This window comes from Notothenia rossii (assembly GCF_949606895.1).
Source record: "Notothenia rossii genome assembly, chromosome: 3".
Classification (NCBI taxonomy): domain Eukaryota; kingdom Metazoa; phylum Chordata; class Actinopteri; order Perciformes; family Nototheniidae; genus Notothenia; species Notothenia rossii.
The window spans coordinates 22,046,828-22,070,049 of record NC_136901.1 but is presented as its reverse complement, the minus strand read 5'-3'; the positions used below and the strand labels follow the sequence as shown (position 1 = coordinate 22,070,049).

Below are 23,222 nucleotides of genomic sequence, written 5' to 3'. Positions count from 1 at the left end.
TTTATACAATTGTGCATCAGCCCTTTGTTAGCTGTTTGAGGGCCACTTTCTGGAAGTAAACGGGATTACATATATATTTTACAATGTATAGAACCAGCCTTAAGGCACCAAATGGTTTCTTAACTTACAACTTCAACACTAAACAGCAATTACAATACTGTACAAATAAAAAAAAACACATAAAGTGCTAAAAAAGCGCGAATGAAGAAATAAATGTATCATTCCGTTCTGTTGCGTGGGCTGAAGTTTTTATTAATTCCGACATAACTTGAACGCAGCATTCTATTACGTCATGGTTATGTCTCGTCTTGTCATAGCCGAAGAAGCCAACCACTACAGAGAAATAGAGAATCAAATCCAATATGGACACTGACTTTTGACAGGAGCCAAACACAGATTATTTGTGCTTTGTTCAAATTGCTAATACATAACGCAAGATATAAACATACAGTTTATATCTGTATGTGCATTTGACCAGTGTTAGCGGAGTGTTGTCCCGGTTCTTCCCATTCTACCGACACTGCATGAATCACTGAGAGAAGTCAGATGCGTGACGCTAGTAAGGTCACGTGATTTAAAGCTTTCATGCCGACAATAATGGGATTTTTTTATCTTTATGTACATATTTGCGTTATATTTACGTGGTAATGACTTCAAATCGATTATATATCATTCGGCATAATCAAATTAAATAAGTGACGTGACATTTAAATCTAACTTTTTTTTCTCAGCGGATTTAACAACCTGGAAACTTCCGGTTTTTAGTCAGAGTCACATGACCAACACAGTGACAGTAGTTTGACCATCAGCAAGACAGCTTTCTTTTGGAATACATCAGTTGAATCATGCGTGGGTTAATTTGTGGACCAAAAGTAGCCGCGTGCGGGATGGTGTTGAGCGCGTGGGGGGTTATAATGCTGGTGAGTGTGTTCTTTTTTAAAATTCTTTATTCTCGCTTTTCTTACCTTCATGTTCAACAGACAACAGTCATTCAGTCCCTCTTTAAACAGTACCCAAAGAAGACAGGTTTCCTCGTTACCGTTTGAGTTCAACTTATATGAGGTATCTAAGGCATATTATCACGAAAAGCAGCAAGAAATGACAAGTTCCCAAATAACCAGGGGGTTGAGTCAACACTTCTCTAAAGTAGTTTTAGATAGGTGGAAGAAGTACACATGTCTTGTAACTGAGTAAAAGTAGAAGTACCAGAGTGTAGGAATACTCAGTTACAAGTAAAAGTCCTGCATTCAATATGATATAATAACTTACTTTTGTAAAAGTCCAAAACATATAGTACACCATTTACCTCTGAACTGTAGTGGGTTGGAAGTACAAAGTAGCATAACATGGAAATAAGTCTCTAAAACATTTGACTTAAGTACTTCAGCAAATGTACTTAGTTACTTTTCAACACTGCCTATACTTAGTCAAAGTATCACTGAAAGCAGCAAGAAGTTGAGTCAACAATAATGGAGTTTAAATAGGAACAGGGACAGTTGCATAATATTTTCCAAACGTTTTTTTCTGATATTTGTAACACTGTAAGTTGACCTTTTTCTGAAATGTTTGAACTAATATACTATAAATTTTTCTCCAATGTTTTCAAACTTAAAATACTATGACTTTTTCCACACACAAAACATTTTCTAAAATGTTCGACATATTTTATTATAAAAAAAAAATCTGGATATTTTTTAACTGATTTTTTAAATTTTATTTACACACGCTATGACCTTTTTTCAACTTGCTATATTCTGACTTTTTTATTATATTTTCAACATGCTGACAAGTTTGAATGTGCTTTTTCAACCTACTATACTGTGATTAATATTTTCATATATATATATATATATTTCTTTTTTTAATTAATGTTGTGTTTAAGGTTGATGTTATAAACTGACTGTATTCTGTTGTTAAATGTTGCACTTTAAAACAAGTTTGGTCATATTATTTTTGACGAAATGAAACATTAAGTTTAGTTTAATCACACTTTTGTCATATAACTTTACGTTTACTTGTATTTACAGTGGGAGAAAAAAGTATTTAGTCAGCCACCAATTGTGCAAGTTCTCCCACTTAAAAAGATGAAAGAGGCCTGTAATTTTCCTCCTAGGTATACCTCAACTATGAGAGAAAGAATGGGGGGAAAGAATCCAGGAAATCACATTGTAGGATTTGTAATGAATCAATTGGTAAATTCCTCGGTAAAATAAGTATTTGGTCACCTACAAAAAAACAAGATTTCTGGCTCTCACAGACCTGTAACTTCTTCTTTAAGAGCCTCCTCTGTCCTCCACTTGTTAACTGTATTAATGGCACCTGTTTGAACTCGTTATCAGTATAAAAGACACCTGTCCACAACCTCAAACAGTCACACTCCAAACTCCACTATGGCCAAGACCAAAGAGCTGTCAAAGGACACCAGAAACAAAATTGTAGACCTGTACCGGGCTGGGAAGACTGAATCTGCAATAGGTAAGCAGCTTGGTGTGAAGAAATCAACTGTGGGAGCAATTATTAGAAAATGGAAGACATACAAGACCACTGATAATCTCCCTCGATCTGAGGCTCCACGCAAGATCTCACCCCGTGGGGTCAAAATGATCACAAGAACGGTGAGCAAAAATCCCAGAACCACACGGGGGGACCTAGTCAATGACCTGCAGAGAGCTGGGACCAAAGTAACAAAGGCTACCATCAGTAACACACTACGCTGCCAGGGACTTAAATCCTGCAGTGCCAGACGTGTCCCCCTGCTTAAGCCAGTACATGTCCAGGCCCGTCTGAAGTTTGCTAGAGAGCATTTAGATGATCCAGAAGAGGATTGGGAGAATGTCATATGGTCAGATGAAACCAAAATAGAACTTTTTGGTAAAAACTCAACTAGACGTGTTTGGAGGAGAAAGAATGCTGAGTTGCATCCAAAGAACACCATACCTACTGTGAAACATGGGGGTGGAAACATCTTGCTTTGGGGCTGTTTTTCTGCAAAGGGACCAGGACGACTGATCCGTGTAAAGGAAAGAATAAATGGGGCCGTGTATCGTGAGATTTTGAGTGACAACCTCCTTCCATCAGCAAGGGCATTGAAGATGAAACGTGGCTGGGTCTTTCAGCATGACAATGATCCCAAACACACCGCCCGGGCAACGAAGGAGTGGCTTCGTAAGAAGCATTTCAAGGTCCTGGAGTGGCCTAGCCAGTCTCCAGATCTCAACCCCATAGAAAATCTTTGGAGGGAGTTGAAAGTCCGTGTTGCCCAGCGACAGCCCCAAAACATCCCTGTTCTAGAGGAGATCTGCATGGAGGAATGGGCCAAAATAGCAGCAACAGTGTCTGAAAACCTTGTGAAGACTTACAGAAAACGTTTGATCTCTGTCAACAAAGGGTATATAACAAAGTATTGAGATGAACTTTTGTTATTGACCAAATACTTATTTTCCACCATAATTTGCAAATAAATTCTTTAAAAATCAGACAATGTGATTTTCTGGCTTTTTTTTTTCTCATTCTGTCTCTCATAGTTGACGTATACCTAGGATGAAAATTACAGGCCTCTCTCATCTTTTTAAGTGGGAGAACTTGCACAATTGGTGGCTGACTAAATACTTTTTTGCCCCACTGTATATATTCAAAACAAAAGCCATTTCGACCCCTGTCTGACCCCCCCCCCCCTCTTTCTCAGGCCATGCTGGGGATTCTCTTCAGCACACACTCAGCCGTGCTGTTTGAAGATGTTCCTGTGACAGAAGACGACCTCAAAGAGTAAGGATTTACTGTTCCCCCCCCCCCCCCCCCCCACAGAGTACACGGACACTATAGACCGTTATTGACATTTTAAATAATATTAATGGAGTGTGCCAAAGAAAAAATGTAGCCGTCAGAAACCCTCACTAGATCCTACTTTGCCTCAGAATTCCATATGACATCCCTAATCACTAATGACTTCATACAATTTTTACATTAGTGAGCTTTTTATATCTGTATGTGTGTTTAACTTACTGTGTTCCCTTGCTTTGAGTATTTAAATCCATCTTTTTACTGAACACATACAGACTCATTCTGTTCAAAAGGAAGCAAACATCTCCTACAATTCTGAAGTATTCCTTTAATGATTTAACAATGTTGTTTTTCTGATGTTGTCCCCCTCAGTACGGACCCCCCCCACAGGATCTACGCTCTGTACAACAAGGTGGGCTACAACTGCTTCATCGCAGCTGGTATCTACGTGCTGTTCGGACTCTTCTCCTGCTGCCAGATGAAGCTCAACAAGCGCAAGGTCAATTCTTTATTCAAATCCAATCAAGTTTTTTTTATATAGCACATTTATAAACGATTTTTGGTCGAGCCAAAGTGCTGTACATGTAATAAAAATAGCCTACAGTAGAGACACTTTACAGCAAATACATCAGCACAGATTGTTCAGAATATCAGTATGAGAAAAACAACACCCTCTATCCTAGGCCCTCACATCGTACAAGGAAAAACTTCCGGATAAGGTTTTTTATTTGATGTATTGAAAGGGTTAGGCCAGAGTAAAGGACAAAGGGAAGAGAGCCCTGATTGTGTATACAATACATATACAGTGGGGCAACAAAGTATTTAGTCAGCCACCAATTGTGCAAGTTCTCCCACTTAAAAAGATGAGAGGCCTGTAATTTTCATCCTAGGTATACCTCAACTATGAGAGACAAAATGAGAAGAAAAAAAGATCCAGAAAATCACATTGTCTGCTTTTTAAAGAATTTATTTGCAAATTATGGTGGAAAATAAGTATTTGGTCAATAACAAAAGTTCATCTCAATACTTTGTTATATACCCTTTGTTGGCAATGACAGAGGTCAAACGTTTTCTGTAAGTCTTCACATGGTTTTCACACACTGTTGCTGGTATTTTGGCCCATTCCTCCATGCAGATCTCCTCTAGAGCAGTGATGTTTTGGGGCTGTCGCTGGGCAACACGGACTTTCAACTCCCTCCAAAGATTTTCTATGGGGTTGAGATCTGGAGACTGGCTAGGCCACTCCAGGACCTTGAAATGCTTCTTACGAAGCCACTCCTTCGTTGCCCGGGCGGTGTGTTTGGGATCATTGTCATGCTGAAAGACCCAGCCACGTTTCATCTTCAATGCCCTTGATGATGGAAGGAGGTTGTCACTCAAAATCTCACGATACATGGCCCCATTCATTCTTTCCTTTACACGGATCAGTCGTCCTGGTCCCTTTGCAGAAAAACAGCCCCAAAGCATGATGTTTCCACCCCCATGTTTCACAGTAGGTATGGTGTTCTTTGGATGCAACTCAGCATTCTTTCTCCTCCAAACACGTCTAGTTGAGTTTTTACCAAAAAGTTCTATTTTGGTTTCATCTGACCATATGACATTCTCCCAGTCCTCTTCTGGATCATCTAAATGCTCTCTAGCAAACTTCAGACGGGCCTGGACATGTACTGGCTTAAGCAGGGGGACACGTCTGGCACTGCAGGATTTGAGTCTCTGGCGGCGTAGTGTGTTACTGATGGTAGCCTTTGTTACTTTGGTCCCAGCTCTCTGCAGGTCATTGACTAGGTCCCCCCGTGTGGTACTAGGATTTTTGCTCACCGTTCTTGTAATCATTTTGACCCCACGGGGTGAGATCTTGCGTGGAGCCTCAGATCGAGGGAGATTATCAGTGGTCTTGTATGTCTTCCATTTTCTAATAATTGCTCCCACAGTTGATTTCTTCACACCAAGCTGCTTACCTATTGCAGATTCAGTCTTCCCAGCCTGGTGCAGGTCTACAATTTAGTTTCTGGTGTCCTTTGACAGCTCTTTGGTCTTGGCCATAGTGGAGTTTGGAGTGTGACTGTTTGAGGTTGTGGACAGGTGTCTTTTATACTGATAACGAGTTCAAACAGGTGCCATTAATACAGTTAACAAGTGGAGGACAGAGGAGGCTCTTAAAGAAGAAGTTACAGGTCTGTGAGAGCCAGAAATCTTGTTTGTTTGTAGGTGACCAAATACTTATTTACCACCATCATTTGCAAATAAATTCTTTAAGAATCAGACAATGTGATTTTCTGGATTTTTTTGTTTTTTTCTCATTTTGTCTCTCATAGTTGAGGTATACTTAGGATGAAAATTACAGGCCTCTCTCATCTTTTTAAGTGGGAGAACTTGCACAATTGGTGGCTGACTAAATACTTTTTTGCCCCATTGTATATGGTGCTTGAATCGTGCATTCTGCATAATGAGTTTTACTTTTGAATGCAGGACTTTTACTTGTAACTGAATAATTTTCAATGTATTATTGTACTTTTACTGTCTTAAGGGAATCATTTGAGTACTTTTGCACCTCTGATTATTTATTAAATATGTCCTTAACCAGTTTTATATGTAATGATATAACTGTTTTCTGTTCTTTAGGAGTACCTGGTGCACTAGTACCTGCTGATTGGCCAAGAAGTTCTCTGATCATGTCTTCTCAGGATCTAAACTCCTGAAGATGATCTACGGGGGGGGCTGTGAGCAGATCAATGTTGTGCACCTTTCTGTATTTCAAATTAGATTGATTCTACCTCTGATCACAAGTGCTAAAATAATTTGTTTGTGCCATGAAGATACCCAATGCTGTTCTCCAGAGTTAACTACATGTAAGGGTTGTAAATGATATTGTCCTGATTTGCTCTTGTATTCATGTATTTCAAATTGCCAGTATCCAGTTGTGTGTGGAATCTTATCACCGTACAGTGCCTCAAGAAAATCATATCCTGTCTCTATTTATGGCCACGTTCGCATTAAATGTATATAGATGCTCGCTTTATTCACATGAATCCTGGAAAGCTTTTTATTTAAACGTTTATATGTCCTTCATTTCAATAAACGGTAAACTGGAACGTTCTACTTTTTAAGACATCATCAAAATCTGTAATTGAAGTTATTTAAGTTTTAAGTGCAACATACATATTCATGGGTAATGACATACCAAGACTCGAACTTGCACACATTGCACACACACAAATAAAAATGGAATATTGTCAAGAACATTTTTTTTTTTACACACTATTAATGATAGTATAATATGTTGAAAATGTAAAAAACAACATAGTATGTCGAAAGTATTTTTAAAAAAACGGCATGTTAATTATTTAAAAAAGGACACAATAGTATGTCCAAAATATTTTTTTAAAACATAATATACTGTCGAAAATATAAAAAAACGACGTATGTCGAAAGTATTTTTAAAATCAGCATAGTATAATATGTTGAAATTATTAGTTTTTTAAAACTAACATAGTATGTCCAAAAAATGTAATAACAACATAGTATGTCAAATATACCAAAAAAGTGGCATATATATTTAAATAACGACATAGTATAGTACGTCTAAAATATAAATAAAAAAAACACATAGTAAGGTTGAAAGTATTTTAAAAAACAGCACAGTATAGTATGTCGAAAATATAAAAAAACAACATACTGTACTATGTTGTTTTTTCTTTCATTCTTGACAGACATACTAAATCCGCCTTAATTTTTCCTACATATTATAGTCTTTTTTCAGTACACTATTCATTTGTCTTCATTATTCTGTCGTTCCTCCTTATATTTGGCCAGTAAACACCGGTGCTAGGAATGTCATTGGATCACATTATTCATTTCATTCCGCTAACTTCTGTTTGTACAGTACTTCAGAATATCATATTTTCTATATTCATGTCCAAAATGTACATTACGCACACAAACCTAAAATGTCATTCACTTATACTTGTACAGTGTATATGTCCTTACATTTCAACAGTACATCATATCCACAGTTAGTTGACTATCCGTATTATTTTCTTTACACATTAACATCTATAATTATATCTTTTCAAATGTATAATAGTGATAAATATCCATGTAGAAAAATATTGGTTTCATGACAAAATATGTCTACTGCTACACATTGTAAACTTTGTACAACACCAGTGGTGGGATTTAATAAAGTAGATTTACTCAAGTACTGTACACATTTGAGGTACTTGTACTTTACCTGAGTCTTTTAAATATATGACACTCAATACTTTGGCAGCTTTAGTTACTAATTACTTTATAGATTCAGATTATGAGATAAAACCAATTATAAATCAACTAATAAGTAACAAATTAACTTTTAATTTAAGGCTAAAATATTCAGATCAGTTTACAAAGTCAAATTAGCTCAAACTTTTCCAATTGTGATGGATGAATTAATGCAGTACTCCTAAGTGAATCCTGAACTGTCCCACTAAGCATAACGAGTACTTTTACTTTTGTCTCTTGAAATATATTTTTAATGGCAAACTATTTTACTTTTACTTAAGTAAGATTTTTTAATGATTGCATGAAATGTAGTATTGCAACTTTGACTGAAGTACAAGATCTGAGTACTTCTTCCACCACTTTACAACACACTGCATATTCCATAAAATGTTTCATATTCAAACACATACACAAATATTTCTCCATACTTGTGTTTTCTTTTGAATACAACATTGAATGTAATGACTCCCTGACTCTATCTGGATGTTCTCTAAATGGTGATGCTGTTCTCCACGCGGCTGGGCAACAGGAACAGGTACTGGAGCTCCAGTCCTTCATTCTGACCCAGGATCTGCTCCTCGATCTCCTTCAGCTCTGCTCTGAACCTGTCAATCACCTCCTGGGCCCGCCCCTCATTGAAATGCTCCTCAGCGTATTGGCCCAAAGGAATCTATGCAGGAGGAAACAGGAAGTTACAGAGGAAGTGTTAGAGCCAGTTTACTTTAAGATGATTATTGTTGGAACTTTTGCCAAGTGGTTTAGATTGAACGTATTTAATTATTATTTTTTGTGAATAACACTTGCATGGATAGAGAGATAGATATATATATATAGAGAGAGAGATAGATAGATAGATAGATAGATAGATGGATGGATGGATGGATGGATGGATGGATAGATGGATAGATAGATATAGAGAGAGAGATATATACTTTATTGATCCCAATTTTGGAAATGTTTGCGTTGCAGCAGCATAAAAAACACAAGGCAATGTACATAAGAGAAATTAAGACACAAGAAATGAACAGTCCAAAATATTTCAGAAATAGAAATAAAATAGCATACAACATTTAAAAAGTTAAAGAATATGTAATACATTTTTTACTATGTGTGTCAAATGTCATTGTGTTAAATGTTGTTTTATTGCTCGATTTTAATTTGACATTTTATTTATTTCGTATTTTTTACCCCCGTTTTCTTTACCCTATTTGAGCACCTGATAAACGCTTGATAAATAAAATGTCAAAATATAATATATATTGTATATATTTAACCACAATCTTTTTTGTTATATTAGATTACACAGAGAACTAATTTTTGTTACATTTAAATGAAGGAAGTTTAAATATGACCATGACTATTGCTAAATAAATATGATGTGATGCAACGTTACATTTGGAAACAAATTGAGGCGAGTCAGAACCCAAAGGACAGTGGCTTTTTATTTGAGAAATGCACTAAAACGCCACGACAGGAAGTAATGGAGTCCTCATCACGTTAATGATCACCTGACAGATATACTCACTGCGTCTGGCTGGGCCCGCCCCAGATGCCATGTGATGGCCATCTGCACACAGGACTGGCTCACATCAGGGAGGGTGGCCATGATCATCTCCATGGTGACAGCATCTTTGTCTGCTGGGGGGGGGTGTCTCATGGTGCAGGGGGTGTTCGGGACCCAGGCGCACCAATCAAACTGGAGAAACATCAGAGAGAGGAGGAGTCAGAGCCCTGAGTGGGATGTAGAACTATTTCCTCCAACAATTTACATCTCAAAACTGGCTTTTGCAATAATCAGTGTGAGAAGAAGTACTTAGTAAGTACAAATACTAGTATCTTAAAGTACTACATTATAATTAAAAGTCCTGATCTCAACATACTTTTGCATGATAGGAGATCTAATCTAAGATCTAACATCTAAGAGATCTAAGAGAATAAAAAGTTCTCATTCTGCACAATGACCCATTTCGGAAGAATATAATGTACAGAAGTATTATCAGCTAAGTGTAGTTAAAGTATCAAAAGTAAAAGTATTTGTTGCAGAATGGATCTTTTCACACCATTATATTATTATGGTTATATATTATCCTCTTTTTATACATGTAGGAGCGTTTTAGTATGATAGTTGGTCAATGTGGAGCAATTTAGATACTTGAAATCCAGAGTATATTAGTATTACAGTACTGCATTACAATATGTTTTATATGTACAAAGTAACTGTATCTGTGAGTGTTAAATAAATATAGTGGGAAAAAAGTTCAATATTTGCCTCTGAATGTAGTGGAGTAGAAGTTTAAAGTAGCATTAAATGAATATACTCAAGAACAAATATGTCAAAACAGTACAGTACTTGAGTGAATGTGATGTGAGCACCTGTCCGTTGTTGGTGGCAGCGTGCTGGGCTGTGGCGATGAAGATGACCACTGACAGCAGGGTGCTCAGCTCCTCCAGGGTCAGCCTGCTGGGCAGACCTGAACAGGTGGAAATAATCAGGATTAATTATCTCATGTTTATATATGTTTTGTATGTATTCTGGTTTTTGTGCTTTTACATTGTAATCAGGGTTGGAGTTATGTGGGAGCCAATGGGAGCTGAGCTCCCACAATGAGGGGTCTGAGCTCCTATGAAAGCAGTAAAATCATACATCTGTGGGGGTCGCTAATACATTACCAACAATCATTATTTTAATCACAAATAATGCAAGTGTCAACGTAATGAGTGTTATTTACGTTAACGAGGTAAATAGGCTAAAAGAAAAACATGTTTTCCAAAAGATCAACGCATCGTATTCTCTCTTGAATGACAATATGCCAGTACTGCACCTCCAAGGTGAGCAATACATTATTGCGCAATCTATGCCTGTGAGCGTGCTGTGCGAGCCGAGATGATGTGTGTGTGCGTAATTGAACCTTTTCATATTTAAGTTTGTAGCAAGTAGAGGGCTGTGTGTGTGTGTGTGTGTGTGTGTGTGTGTGTGTGTGTGTCTGTGTCTGTGTGTGTGCGTGCGTGCACACAGAGACACAGACACAGACAGTTTTAAAGACCCCCATAAAACTCAGATTATAACTCGAACCCTGGTTGTAATAAAATAATGATATACATTAAACTGACCAAAGTTGGGCAGCTCTGTGAAGCCCTCCTGAGTGATGTCTCTGAACCAGGCCTGGAGCTCCTGGTCCTCCGTCACGTCCTCGTCTGACTGGTAATAAAGACTCACAATGCCCGAGACAAAACTAGAGAAAGAGGCACAGAATACAAATAATTTATTAATAGGTTAAAAGTTCCTTCATTATTTTACAATCCCAGTTTCAAGTTTCAGACAGAGGGTGAAAAGAGATGTTGCAGCACAGGCAGTATGAGAAAAATAAAGAGCTTTTTGAACATTAAAGCATGGAGACATGTCCCAGTAGAGACACTACATATAAATATGAACCTGAAAATGTGCATAACCTGTGCACAAACACACAAAATACATATTTTATATTGTTGAACTCCAGGCAGCTCTGTACAAGTCTGTATTATTATAACCACTCAGGTACCTCAAAATAAAAAAACACCCTACATTGTGATATGGCTTTATAAAGCTCTTGATTGTGAACAAGCATGATCATTCATGTCCTACAATATTATTATGGATTAAAATGGATCTCTGTTAAAAATGAAAGTGTGGAAGTAAGATCTGCTAAATATCGGTGTGTGTCGTGTACCTGTGAATGGCCTCCCATAGCATCAGACTGTTGTCTCTGTAGAAGTATTTGGGGAGCTGGAACACACCCCTGTCAGCGAAGTCGCGGGGGGGCTGCAGGGAGCGGTACGTCAGCACCTTGTACTCCCTCTGGGCCAGGATCATAAGGCCTTCCCCCCCGGTGGACACAACCTACACACACACACACACACACACACACACACACACACACACACACACACACACACACACACACACACACACACACACACACACACACACACACACACACACACACACACACACACACACACACACACACACACACACACACACACACACACACACACACACACACACACAAGTTCAATTAACACTGAAAAACCAAGAACAGTTACCAGAGCTTGTAGAAATGCAGGCAGTTGATTGACTTTGTTTTATATTATATTTTATATTATTATTGATATTTTGAGTTGATAAAAAATGGCAAATGTTTTCAATAAACAACATAAATAAATTGAGTTAAATGTTATCTTTTAATTTGAGTTTATTTAATCCGCAAAATAGACCTAGTTAATACAAAATGATTGGTGAAATTACAATTACACACATGCACACATAATATAATTTTCAAATCAAATCAAAATGTAATTATGTAGCACTTTTCATACACAAAAGGGATTCACCAGCTTTGTGATTAAAAACAACTAAGGGACTGAATAAAAAAGGAATAAAATCAATAAATAAATTCAAATAAAATACATACAAATAAAATACATATAAATGAATAAAATCAGAATAAAATCAGATACAATCTGAATAAATCCTTGCCCTCAGGTCTTCTGAGAGGCTGGTCCACAGTGGTGGGCCGTAATAAGAAAAAGACCCCTCACCGGGGGTCTTTGTTTTCGCTTTGGGTATGATTAAACTGCCGGTAACAGAAGACCTGAGGGGTCCAGAGGGGTTAAAAGCAAAACTGATTAAAAAAAAGCTAGGCGCAAGACCAATAAGAGCTTTAAAAACCAATACAAGTATTTTAAAATGGATCAAACTATGAGGTGGGGAAGTTAAACCTTCCAGTTACATATTATTTTTCTGTGACACACCCTTTTGAAGATGCCGTTGGACGAGAGGAGCTGAGTGCGCCCCCTGCAGTTGATCTCCAGGGTGTAGCGCAGGTGAGGGGACAGGAGCTGCAGGAGAAACAGAACACTGATCAGAACACCATGACAACCAGAGAACAGAGCTGTTAAGATCTGGAAAACATCCCATCTCAAAAAGGTTACAATTCCTCTGCAATGTGAGTAATAGACATAGATTGCTGTTTGTTTGTTTGTTTGTTTGTTTGTCCCTTCTTATTCTGTTTTTGTTTTGTGGGTTTTATTATGTGTTGTCCTTAATATGTTGGTATTGTCTCACCTTGTAACTTCTGAAAAAAAAATATATTGAGAAGAGAAATAATGTTTTCATTCATTAATTGTTTCCAGTTGCCTTTATTTTTTTTACTTTAAAGGCTTGCCAGTAAAATAATTATGGAATTATGAGCCACTAGAAGTCCTTTGAGTTTAATTAGTAAGTGAAGAAGGCTCTGAAGAAGACAAGCAATAGTAATAAATAGCACCTACGAATATCTTGTTGCAATTGCAGGTTACCTTAACCTATACATATATGTCAAAGTTTATTTAATAATTTATTTATATTTGTATTCACTAATAATCTAAATCTAAAAATTAACTAGTGAATCAATGTTGACAAATAAATGTAGTGGAGTTCAAAGTAAAATATTGGATTCTAAAATTACAGTATTAAGTACCATTTTTAAGGTACTTGTACTTCACATCAAATTATTACCAGCCAACGTTTGAAAATGAGTCTTGTAGTTTCACATTGACCAGAATATGTGACCTTGAAACCAGAATGCTACAAAGACATGGTTTAATATTCTCACTGAAAGCTACAGTTTTAATTATTAAGTATAATGGAATACATAAAACTTGTGCTTGTCTGATATTGTTCTTAAGACCAATTTTCAATAAATTCAGTCAATTCAAGTTTTTAACAAATCTTATTTGATGAAAGAAGCCCAATAATTTATTTGCAAAACAAGTTTGAAATATATATACCTCACCTCTAGTGAGTGGCCCAGCCCTTTGTGTATATTTTTCTGTAAGTGGCCCTCAGTGACAGATGTTTGGACCCCCCGATCAGACTTACAGACTGTACCTTGTATACGGGGTGCACGGCGGGCAGCTGCCTCAGGGTGGACACACAGAACACCTCCACCACCAGGTGGGTCCGCAGCAGGTGGGACAGCAGCTGGAACACCTGGAACTCAGAGTGACGCACCCACATCTTAGCCATCAGCCAGGCCAGGGGGGGGTCGCTGGGCAGGAAGATGGGGGTGTCCCGGTCCGGATTCTGCTCCAGCTGAGGACAAGCAAGGGACACTATAACAGGCAGTCAAAGGTCAAAGTGCAAAGGCTTTATTGTTATATACGCAGCAGCTACTGGTCTAGTTGCCAGCCCTGTGAACCCCAAAGTTATATGATACAAATGTATAGTAGGGTCCCCAGTACATAGAAACTGCTGGATGCTAACCTACATATGTTGGGTAATTTGCACAATTAGCATCAGTTACGTTAATTTAAATGAATGGCATTATAGCCTGTGTAAACAATAGTAAAAACATTACTTGGCCCATTTGGACTGATTGTGGGGGTTATTGAGTATGCTGAATCCATTTCTGATATTTTTAGAATCTAAAATGGCAGTTTTAATCAGAAAGTGACCATATTTGTACTCTCGATGGGCTGATTTTGAATAGCATGTTGCAAAAATTAGATATAGAGAGAACAAGATGAACATTATTATCTCTACTTTCGCCATTTTTTTCTCTCAAATAAATAGGCAATCTGTCCAATCCAAATGATCCAGAGATCCCTAAATCTTCTAAATCAGCCCACCGGGAGTACACATACTGGCATTTTCTGGTTAAAAGCATTAGTGATCCTGAAAATGTAAGAAATGGACTCCGCATACTCAATAACTCCAAAAACCATTGCATGCAACAAATAAAAGAAGAAATAAAGTATAAATAAAGTAGTGCAAGAAAATGCTTCAGGACTAATGTGGACATAATGCAGGAGAACTTAACTGTATAGCTAAATAGATGAAGATGACTACCTGTATAGCGATGGGCATGAGTCCGTTGTCTGGGTGCAGATACAGCAGACAGAGGGGGGCCGCAATGAACTGGGGTCTCCCTCTGATGGTGTTGGTGGGGATCCCGTCCATGATGGCGTAGTCCAACAGGTAGATGTTCCCTGCCTGGGGGAAACAAGTCAGAGACAAAATGACTGACGGAAGAATCTACACTTCACAGATGGGAAATGTTAATTAAACCAAGAAGAACAATGTCAGAAGACAGTAATAAGGAAAGACAATGAATCAAGATATGGAACAACATTTACAAAACTATGTAGATGAGATAAGCCACACGTGTGTGTGTGTGTGTGTGTGTGTGTGTGTGTGTGTGTGTGTGTGTGTGTGTGTGTGTGTGTGTGTGTGTGTGTGTGTGTGTGTGTGTGTGTGTGTGTGTGTGTGTGTGTGTGTGTGTGTGTGTGTGTGTGTGTGTGTTGTTGTTTTATCAGTTTTGCAAGTAGTGGGGGTGCAATATTATTTTATGACAACCATTTTTCATTAACATTTTTGTTCTTTAATTAATTAATTATTACTGTTTCGATTTTTTCGATTTCACTCTATTTTTTTTGTTGAGGAAGTGACATTTTATGTCATGTTGAAATGTTCACTGTAGTGAATTCAAACCCCCACTACTTCAGTAAAAATAAGATTTAAATGACTGAAGTTGCATTTTTTTGGTTCTCTCCTCCACCTTGAGTTCTATGTCCAGGCGGGTCCCCAGAGCCATGGAGCTCTGCACCATGTTGGGAACTACTGGGAAGTTCTCTGGAAGCTTCCGGATCATCCGGATCATCCTGGGGTTAGAGCCGTTCATACACTGGTAGCCGAAGAACCAGTCCTCCTTCCAGTGCTCCATGCAGTACTCTGGGCCACACACACACACACACACACACACACACACACACACACACACACACACACACACACACACACACACACACACACACACACACACACACACACACACACACACACACACACACACACACACACACACACACACACACACACACACACACACACACACACACACACACACACACACATTGTTCTGTCATAATACACTTAAAATGAATATCAATAAGATGTTTTTTACTTCTTTCCACGTACCTTTTTATCTTTTTCATTAAATTATGAAACAGTATGCATATATACAAAGCAAAAAAATAGTATTGTATTATATTTAACTTCCATCTTTCATTGCTGTGTTATTAAGAAGTCTTGTCGCAAAATGTTGTATTTCTCGTGAAACCCAAAGTCTTTTAGTCATTCTGTTTTTGGAGGAGTGTGGATTTACCTACCGGCTATGGGACTTCGTAGTTTCCAGAAAATTCGTTTGAAATCCTCCAAGTCATTCCAAGACTTCCCAAACCTGATGGCCAGCTTCTTCAGAGACAACTCGAGCAATCTGAGGCGAAGGAAGAGAGCATCACATTAAAACAGTACCTCGTTCATTCTAATACTGTCAGTCTTGAAAGACCCTCTGAATTCTGCACTCAAAGCTACCTCTTATATCTGCACATATTTCACTTCTTTTTTTTTTTTACAGATATATCGATATTTAATCTATATTTTGTCTAAATATTGCTATATTCTAGCAATATAGTTTTCTTAAAATATATATTTTTTAAATAATAGCTTTATTTGTTGGTCCTTTTCTTACAATTAACTCTTTGACTGCGTTTATGCATTCACAAATACGCCAAGGCAAATTCCTCGTAAACCAGTTGGCAATAAACCTGTTTCTGATTCTGAGGAAGTAGGAACTCAAATCTTATCTAGGGACTTTCTTGGTGAGAACCAGATCTAGTCTGATAGTGTGATAAACAAAACTGAGATACGTGTGAACCACCTACGCATAGTGCAGTGAATGTTCAAAGTCGCTCCTTTTCTCGTTGTCGAAGCGTTCATCCTGGGGTAAATCTGCTTCTGTTTTGGCGTCGATACATCTGGGAATCCCCGGAGCCCATGTGACCCATCTGAAAGAGGAAGAAAGAACAGTGCATCATATGAATATTAATATGATTCACACAGTCTGTAAAGGGCTTCAGTGTATTGTGAGGTTGTGGACCTGTAAGTGGCCTGTCTCTCCTGCAGCTCCTTCCTCCTGTGCTCCAGCAGCTGGGGTAAGGAATCTTGCATTGGGGTCTTCGCTAGGGAGAGGGGGAAAACATAAAAGGGCATGTTCCGCATGAATTCAGTTCACAGGTTATTCTTTTTGGGGTAAAGATATATGCTCCATTCATGTGGCATGTGATGATTATATCTGATTTGCATTCATTCCTGCTACAGGTCCGCATCATTCCATCCAAATTCATAAATGAGTTGGTTGCCATTGGCGGACAAATACAAAATTAACGACATAAAAAAACCTGGATGTCATCCAACTTCCTCAAGCTCAACAGCAGGAAAACAGAGCTCATGGTTTTGGCACCCAAGGCGCTGCTCCAGAAGGTTGGTGACTTCATCCTTGAGGTTGATGTCTGCTCCATCTCCCCATCCCCTGAAGTCCGCAACCTGGGTGTCATCTTTGACTCCACACTTTCCTTCCACTCCCACATCAAGTCTGTCACCAAATCTGACTTTTTCCATTTAAAGAACATTGCCAGACTCCGACAGTCACTCTCGGAGTCGGTTGCAGAAAGCTTAGTCCATGCTTTCGTCACCTCCCGCTTGGACTACTGCAATGGTGTCCTGTTTGGGGTCCCCAACAAAACCCTGGACAGGCTCCAGTATGTCCAAAACTGTGCTACTAGGGTACTCACACATACAAAGCCGTGGCAGCACATCACTCCCACCCTCATCCACCTCCACTGGCTGCCGTTCAAGTCCCGCATATCATTCAAAATCCTCCTCCTTACCTACAAGTCCCTCCATGCAGGTCACCCTTGAAAATGAGATCTTTTGATCTCAAGGGGCTTTCACCTGGTTAAATAAAGGCTACAAACAATGCCCATGCCCCCCGGTACTTATCGGACCTCCTCCGCCCAAATGCCCCACCCCGGAACCTGCGGTCTTCAGACTCTTACCACCCCCCGCACCAACCTGCGGACCTTCGGGGACAGATCCTTCAGTGTGGCAGCCCCCACCCTCTGGAACGCTCTCCCTGGGGAGATCCGCAACATCCCCACACTTGACGCCTTCAAAAGGGCCCTCAAGTCCCATCTGTTCACCAAGGCCTTTGGCCCCTAATCTATTTGTTGTTTTGTCTGTCTGACTGCCTTTTGTTTTTGTTTGTTTTTATTCCTGTTTTTCTCTGAAAAGCGACCTTGGGTCCCATGAAAGGCGCTATATAAATCTAAGCTATTATTATTATTATTATTATTATTGAATATTCCAGTTGAAGAGAAGAAGTGCCTTCAAAAAGCAGGTACAACTTCATATATGAGTCATATTGCTTGTGTCGTTCTGGAAGGGAAAACTTACTTACTGCAACCTTTTTCTAGCTGTTGCTTTTAGCTGTAACCATCAATTCACCACCCAGTGTGTCAGATGCATAAGGTTAGCCATACCTTAACCTTTGACTTTAACTGTCATTCTTTCTTATAGCCAGCAGGGTTTGTTTCTACGGGTGCAAAACAAAGTCCTATTGTATAGAAGTCTATACGAAAATTACCTTAATCTGCTCTTGATTTATTTCCTCATTAACGGTCTCCTATTATACTATTTTTAGGCATATATTATAGGTCTCAGATGAAACATGTCTATGAAGTGTTTTGCTCAAAATACCAAGTAGTAGTAAAAGAGACGAGGGCTCATGCAGGAGAATTCTACCCAGATATTCAGCAAAATGCTGCCGTGATTAAATGCCATATCATGTTCCAAACCACATCAAGCATTATTTCTGAAACAATATGGAGCTCTAATGCTTTTTCTCTTGTGGGTTTACCACAAGGTGAGTTCTGTTTTTTGGCTTTTTTACACATACTCTCTCCAGTACTGCGTTAGCTCTGAGAGTTAGCAATGCTTGCTAATGTAAACCAAGACCATATTACTTCCAAAACACGGCGGCATTGTTTCTGATAGCGACGTTTCTGATAGGGCCGTGGATGTAAAGCCAGACCACATTGCCGATATTACATCATATCGGACGCAAATATGGATCAGCTCCGTTGTACCCCCGTTTTTCAAGATTTGGGAAAGGAGGAAAAGGGAGAGGGTTTTGTTTGGGACACATATTGATTTATAAAAGACATCAAAAAGTTCATTTTGCATAATAGGGGACCTTTAAAAAAATTCTCAGTAAGTTTATGGTCTCTTTCATTCATTTGAAGTCTTCTTCAACACACCATGACTTTGATTTTGTAAATGATGGTTACAGTAAAATAGGTGATTAATCTGGGTATGCTTTAGGGCGAGTTGCTACCACGGAGTTGTCCGTAGGTTTTTATCTTGCAACATTATCCCTTTACAGTTTATTAATTCATGAGAGTAAACTGTAACATTTATTGTCGCCTCAAAATATCTTGTTCAGCATTCACTTGTACTATATGTCAGTCCTGTTTCCAAAAATGACAACATTTAACTTAAGGCTCCTAAAAAGTATTCCAAAAATCAATGGGTGACATCATGTGACTATGTCCACTTCTTATATACATTCTATAACCTTAACCATGGTTTATTGGACACCAAAAAACTTTGTTGCACTCTTTTTCCAAAATGAATATCAGTAATACGTGTTTGCTTGCACTATATATACAGTATATAGTATATTGTTTATATTATGGCTGGTTTATTGCAGGTCAAGACATATATTGTAAACCAGATGATGGAATAATCAGTCCACACAGCAGAATTTGCATGGCACTGGCTATAAAGAGACATGTGCTTAATCCCATTGCAATGTAAGAGCAACTTTCAGTTCAGAGTTGGCAGCTTTGCTCAACGGTTCCTTGACAGCTGAGCATTAGAAGTGGATTCTGAGTCCTACCTGTGGCCTCCCTTATCTCCACCTTGGTGTCTCCGATGAACCAGCGGTAGCAGGGGAACGTCAGCACTGTGTCTCCACCTGGAGGCTCCACTGTGACGTAGCGACAGAACCAGTTGTCCTCCAACCAGTACCTCTGCTTCTCCAGCCTGACCAGCAGCAGGGGGCCGAGAGGTGAGGGGCTGGTCACCTTGTACTCATCCACCTGGAGAGGGAGGGGTTGAGGAGACAAAAAGTTCAATTATACCTGCGATCGATGTTTAAATGTTTAATCAGCACACTCAGTGATCGGTGGTCTGCAGACACTCACCGCTCCTCGGCAGAAATCCAGTCCGGGGTTGTCCAGCACGGTGCGTTCACTCTCTCCTTTCTCCCCCACCAGGGTCACGTAGATGTAGTTGTTGGTGCCTGAATACTCTGATGTACCAGTTGCTACTTTCACTGTGTAGACTTCCATCTGTAGATAGGAACACACACACAACAGATTAGCTTTTTATTAGCAACACCCCACTTTTAATTGATCTTTAATCTTTATTATTCTTATTATCATACTGTTTCATTTAGGTTTTTATTTATTTTATAGTTCTACACTGAGAAAACTGAACCGTTGACTTTATTTATATGTATTAAGTCAACAAATTAGATATAACAGTATTAGGTTAGTTGAAAGCAACAATATTAAGTTTAAATAAAAAAGATTAGGTTCAACTTAATCTTATTGCTTTCAACTAACCTAATGCAGTTACGTGAACTGTGTTGACATAATACATTTAAAGTAATCGTTTCAGTTTTTTCAGTGGATTAGCGACATCTACTTTTAATGTGTCTTTTAATCTTTGTTTTTCTTATCAACGTTTCAGTTTTTCAGTGCAATATCAATTATTCTGTATGTGGACTAAACCTAACCCCCCCAAAAAACCTAAAAATATGTTTTTCAATTATTCTGTGTCAACATGTCAACAGTGCAGCATTGAAATGTTGAGTTAGGAATAAGCTATTCTTAAACATTGCTCACAAAGTTAACGCTTATACAGTTTAAGCTATAGATATACACTTGTACATGGCTCATAAGAGTTTGATTCCTATGTCCAAAGTTGACAACACTGGCAAACATTCTGTGATGTTATTGACGGGTTGTTTTACCTCTATTCCTGGAATCATTTGAATATCAAGTATGCAAATGCTTAAGCCACACTCACACAAATGAGCAGATGCAACAACAGATAAGTGGTCTGAAGCAGGATGTTGTCTGTAGTATAAAGTAACTTCATGAGTACAGAGAGAAATAATAAAAATGTGAATATAAAGTTAGTGTATACAAGCAGAGCGAACAGTTTAATAATTGTAGAAAGTGAGCTTCAGTGTTGAAGTCAAATGCTTCCTGTATGGCATTTTCTTCAAGTGAGTTTTCATTAACCCTTTTTTATTTTTTTCCACCAGATGTTCTACCTCAACCAAGCAATACAAAAAAGTATTGCAATCTTTTTAGATTTTTCTCTGACTAGTGTCATCTATCATTTTCACTCATGTCTTTGTATTTGCATTAAAAGAGTAGATGGAAGCAGAAGCACACTGTCCAGTCAAAAGGTGTGTAATAGTCTCGTTGAACAAAATTGGAATGAATCCAAAATCTCATCAATGTAGATCCTTCATACTCATAAATCATCATTTCGCACCAACTCTGCGACACAGTTACCGGCCTGACCGTTTTATTGCATGCATTGAACTGCTTGACAGAAGTAAATCAACCATTCATTTTGTGCAGCCAGGTGATTTAAAGTGTACGTATACTTAGAGATATGAAAAAAAAATCAATATCACATGCACAAATAAATATCGGATTAAATAAATGATGAAATGTAGGTATCTCCTACATTGAGCCAACAGACAGGCTTTACAGAGTGATGAAACGTGTGTGTTCAGACTTTGGTGAGAACACACACACACTGGACATGTTTCAGCACTTCTCTCAGTCTAGTGTCGTTGCTCAATCATATATCAATATTTCCAATGGTTGACAAACCCCGAGGTGTTAGGAAAATGGACATTTCTAGCACACCCAAGTGTTTAAATGCATGAATACTCATTTATACAGGTTTTTCTGAACTTTTTAACAGATCTATGCTCAATAGACCTCATTCTCACAAAAAAATATCACATTCTGTTAAAAGGCAAATATTTTGACTACAGTTAAGATTAGAGAAACATGTGTCTATCACAAAATGTTAAAGTTAGGATTTAGTTTGAAACCATTTAACATTTTAAATAGCTGCACAGAATAACACAAGATGCTATAAAATGTAAACCAAACACACAATTATTGGTAGGAAAGTCGTATGGAACCATGAATGTGGCAATGACCCGAGGACAACAGGCAGGTTAAGTGTAGTTTTAACTGTAAATTCCACATATGAGTTCTAACCCCAGGCTATGCTTTTATTTAGAACCCGAAATACAACTAAACATACTCACTGTGTTCAGGGTTGTGTTCACCAGTGGCTGTTCCCTCCTCTTCTTTTCCTCTGGTTTCCTTTTGAATGTTTATATTCTGGCCCTTCCCCTACTTTTTTTCTTTTGCCTATGTATCCAATTTCTTTCTTTTAAATCCTCAAAGATCCATGAGTTACAGTTATCTGGTCAGCAGGACTTTTCTAAATGCAAACCCTCTTCAGTGTTTTGTTGCCAGCTTTAAGTTTCCCTAACACTCCCTCCCTCTAACAGATCCCTGCGACTGACTCACTCGCTCAATCACTCCTTTGTGTAGTCTCACCTTGCTCTCTTCAACACACACGCAGAAAGAGAGAGAGGGGAAAGTCAACACACACACACACACAGGCAGAAAGAGAGAGAGGGGAAAGTTGCAAAAGGGAAGTTGGTTCAATATCTATAGGCTGCCCAGATTGGGCCGTCAGATAGCACTCATATTACAGAGCAGTGTGCACGGAGTGTCTGTAAAAACGGCAAACACTGAATTACATGAAGTACATAATGTACAGAATAGAAACATTAACTTAGGAGGTAGCCTGTGAGACTGACCGTTGAGCGGCCCGACCAAGCAAGGAGGCAGAGGCAGAACGTCCAAAATTACAGTAGGGCCTGGCTCATTTCGTGGCATCTGAAGGCAGTGGCAAGTACTTCCGGCATCTGCCACAGAGGCCGCTACTCCGTGGTATCTGTGGCAAGTATATGCCAGAGATGTGGCATCTGTGGCAAGTATATGCCACAACCATGCCACAACTTGCCGTGGCAAGTATATGCCACAACTTATATATGCCACAACTTGCCGTGGCAAGTATATGCCACAACTTGCCGTGGCAAGTAAATGCCACAAGTTAAGAGTTAAGAGAAGGTTTACGGTAGCTGCCACTC

The 23,222-nt window shown here is 38.6% G+C and overlaps 2 protein-coding genes across 3 annotated transcripts; one reads left to right on the top strand and one right to left on the bottom strand.

The window, feature by feature from the left end:
- The first annotated feature begins 650 nt into the window (after positions 1 to 650).
- Positions 651 to 6,872, top strand: rnaseka (ribonuclease, RNase K a). Its single transcript, XM_079673023.1, has 4 exons — positions 651 to 920; positions 3,686 to 3,765; positions 4,153 to 4,279; positions 6,403 to 6,872. Exons 1-4 carry the CDS (start codon positions 846 to 848, stop codon positions 6,418 to 6,420), a joined length of 300 nt encoding a protein of 99 aa, XP_079529149.1. The 5' UTR covers positions 651 to 845; the 3' UTR covers positions 6,421 to 6,872.
- On the bottom strand, positions 6,809 to 22,854 carry alox12 (arachidonate 12-lipoxygenase). 2 transcript variants are annotated; one of them, XM_079673019.1, is made up of 15 exons: positions 22,326 to 22,854; positions 20,164 to 20,310; positions 19,857 to 20,058; positions 16,998 to 17,079; positions 16,783 to 16,905; positions 16,228 to 16,334; positions 15,618 to 15,790; positions 14,909 to 15,052; positions 13,940 to 14,152; positions 12,832 to 12,918; positions 11,748 to 11,917; positions 11,152 to 11,273; positions 10,414 to 10,511; positions 9,566 to 9,736; positions 6,809 to 8,710 (listed from the first exon to the last, which is right to left on the bottom strand). In XM_079673019.1, the coding sequence occupies exons 2-15, from the start codon at positions 20,308 to 20,310 to the stop codon at positions 8,531 to 8,533; spliced, it is 2,019 nt and encodes a 672-aa protein (XP_079529145.1). In that variant the 5' UTR covers positions 22,326 to 22,854; the 3' UTR covers positions 6,809 to 8,530. The 2 variants fall into 2 exon arrangements, with proteins under 2 accessions (XP_079529145.1, XP_079529146.1); XM_079673020.1 differs by having other exon boundaries at positions 13,949 to 14,152; positions 22,326 to 22,851.
- Between the last annotated feature and the right edge of the window lie 368 nt (positions 22,855 to 23,222).

What these genes read in the sequence shown, in the direction of transcription:
- alox12 (XM_079673019.1), bottom strand. Translation starts at nt 20,310, where the DNA reads ATGGAAGTCTACACAGTGAAAGTAGCAACTGGTACATCAGAGTATTCA. An exon ending in CCGTATACAAGGTACAGTCT is followed by an intron (nt 12,919 to 13,939) that starts GTAAGTCTGATC and finishes TTTCTCCTGCAG; the next exon opens with CTCCTGTCCCCTCACCTGCG. An exon ending in GGCGGGCCCAGCCAGACGCA is followed by an intron (nt 8,711 to 9,565) that starts GTGAGTATATCT and finishes CCTCCTGCATAG; the next exon opens with ATTCCTTTGGGCCAATACGC.
- rnaseka (XM_079673023.1), top strand. Translation starts at nt 846, where the DNA reads ATGCGTGGGTTAATTTGTGGACCAAAAGTAGCCGCGTGCGGGATGGTG. An exon ending in CGTGGGGGGTTATAATGCTG is followed by an intron (nt 921 to 3,685) that starts GTGAGTGTGTTC and finishes CCTCTTTCTCAG; the next exon opens with GCCATGCTGGGGATTCTCTT. An exon ending in ACAGAAGACGACCTCAAAGA is followed by an intron (nt 3,766 to 4,152) that starts GTAAGGATTTAC and finishes TGTCCCCCTCAG; the next exon opens with TACGGACCCCCCCCACAGGA.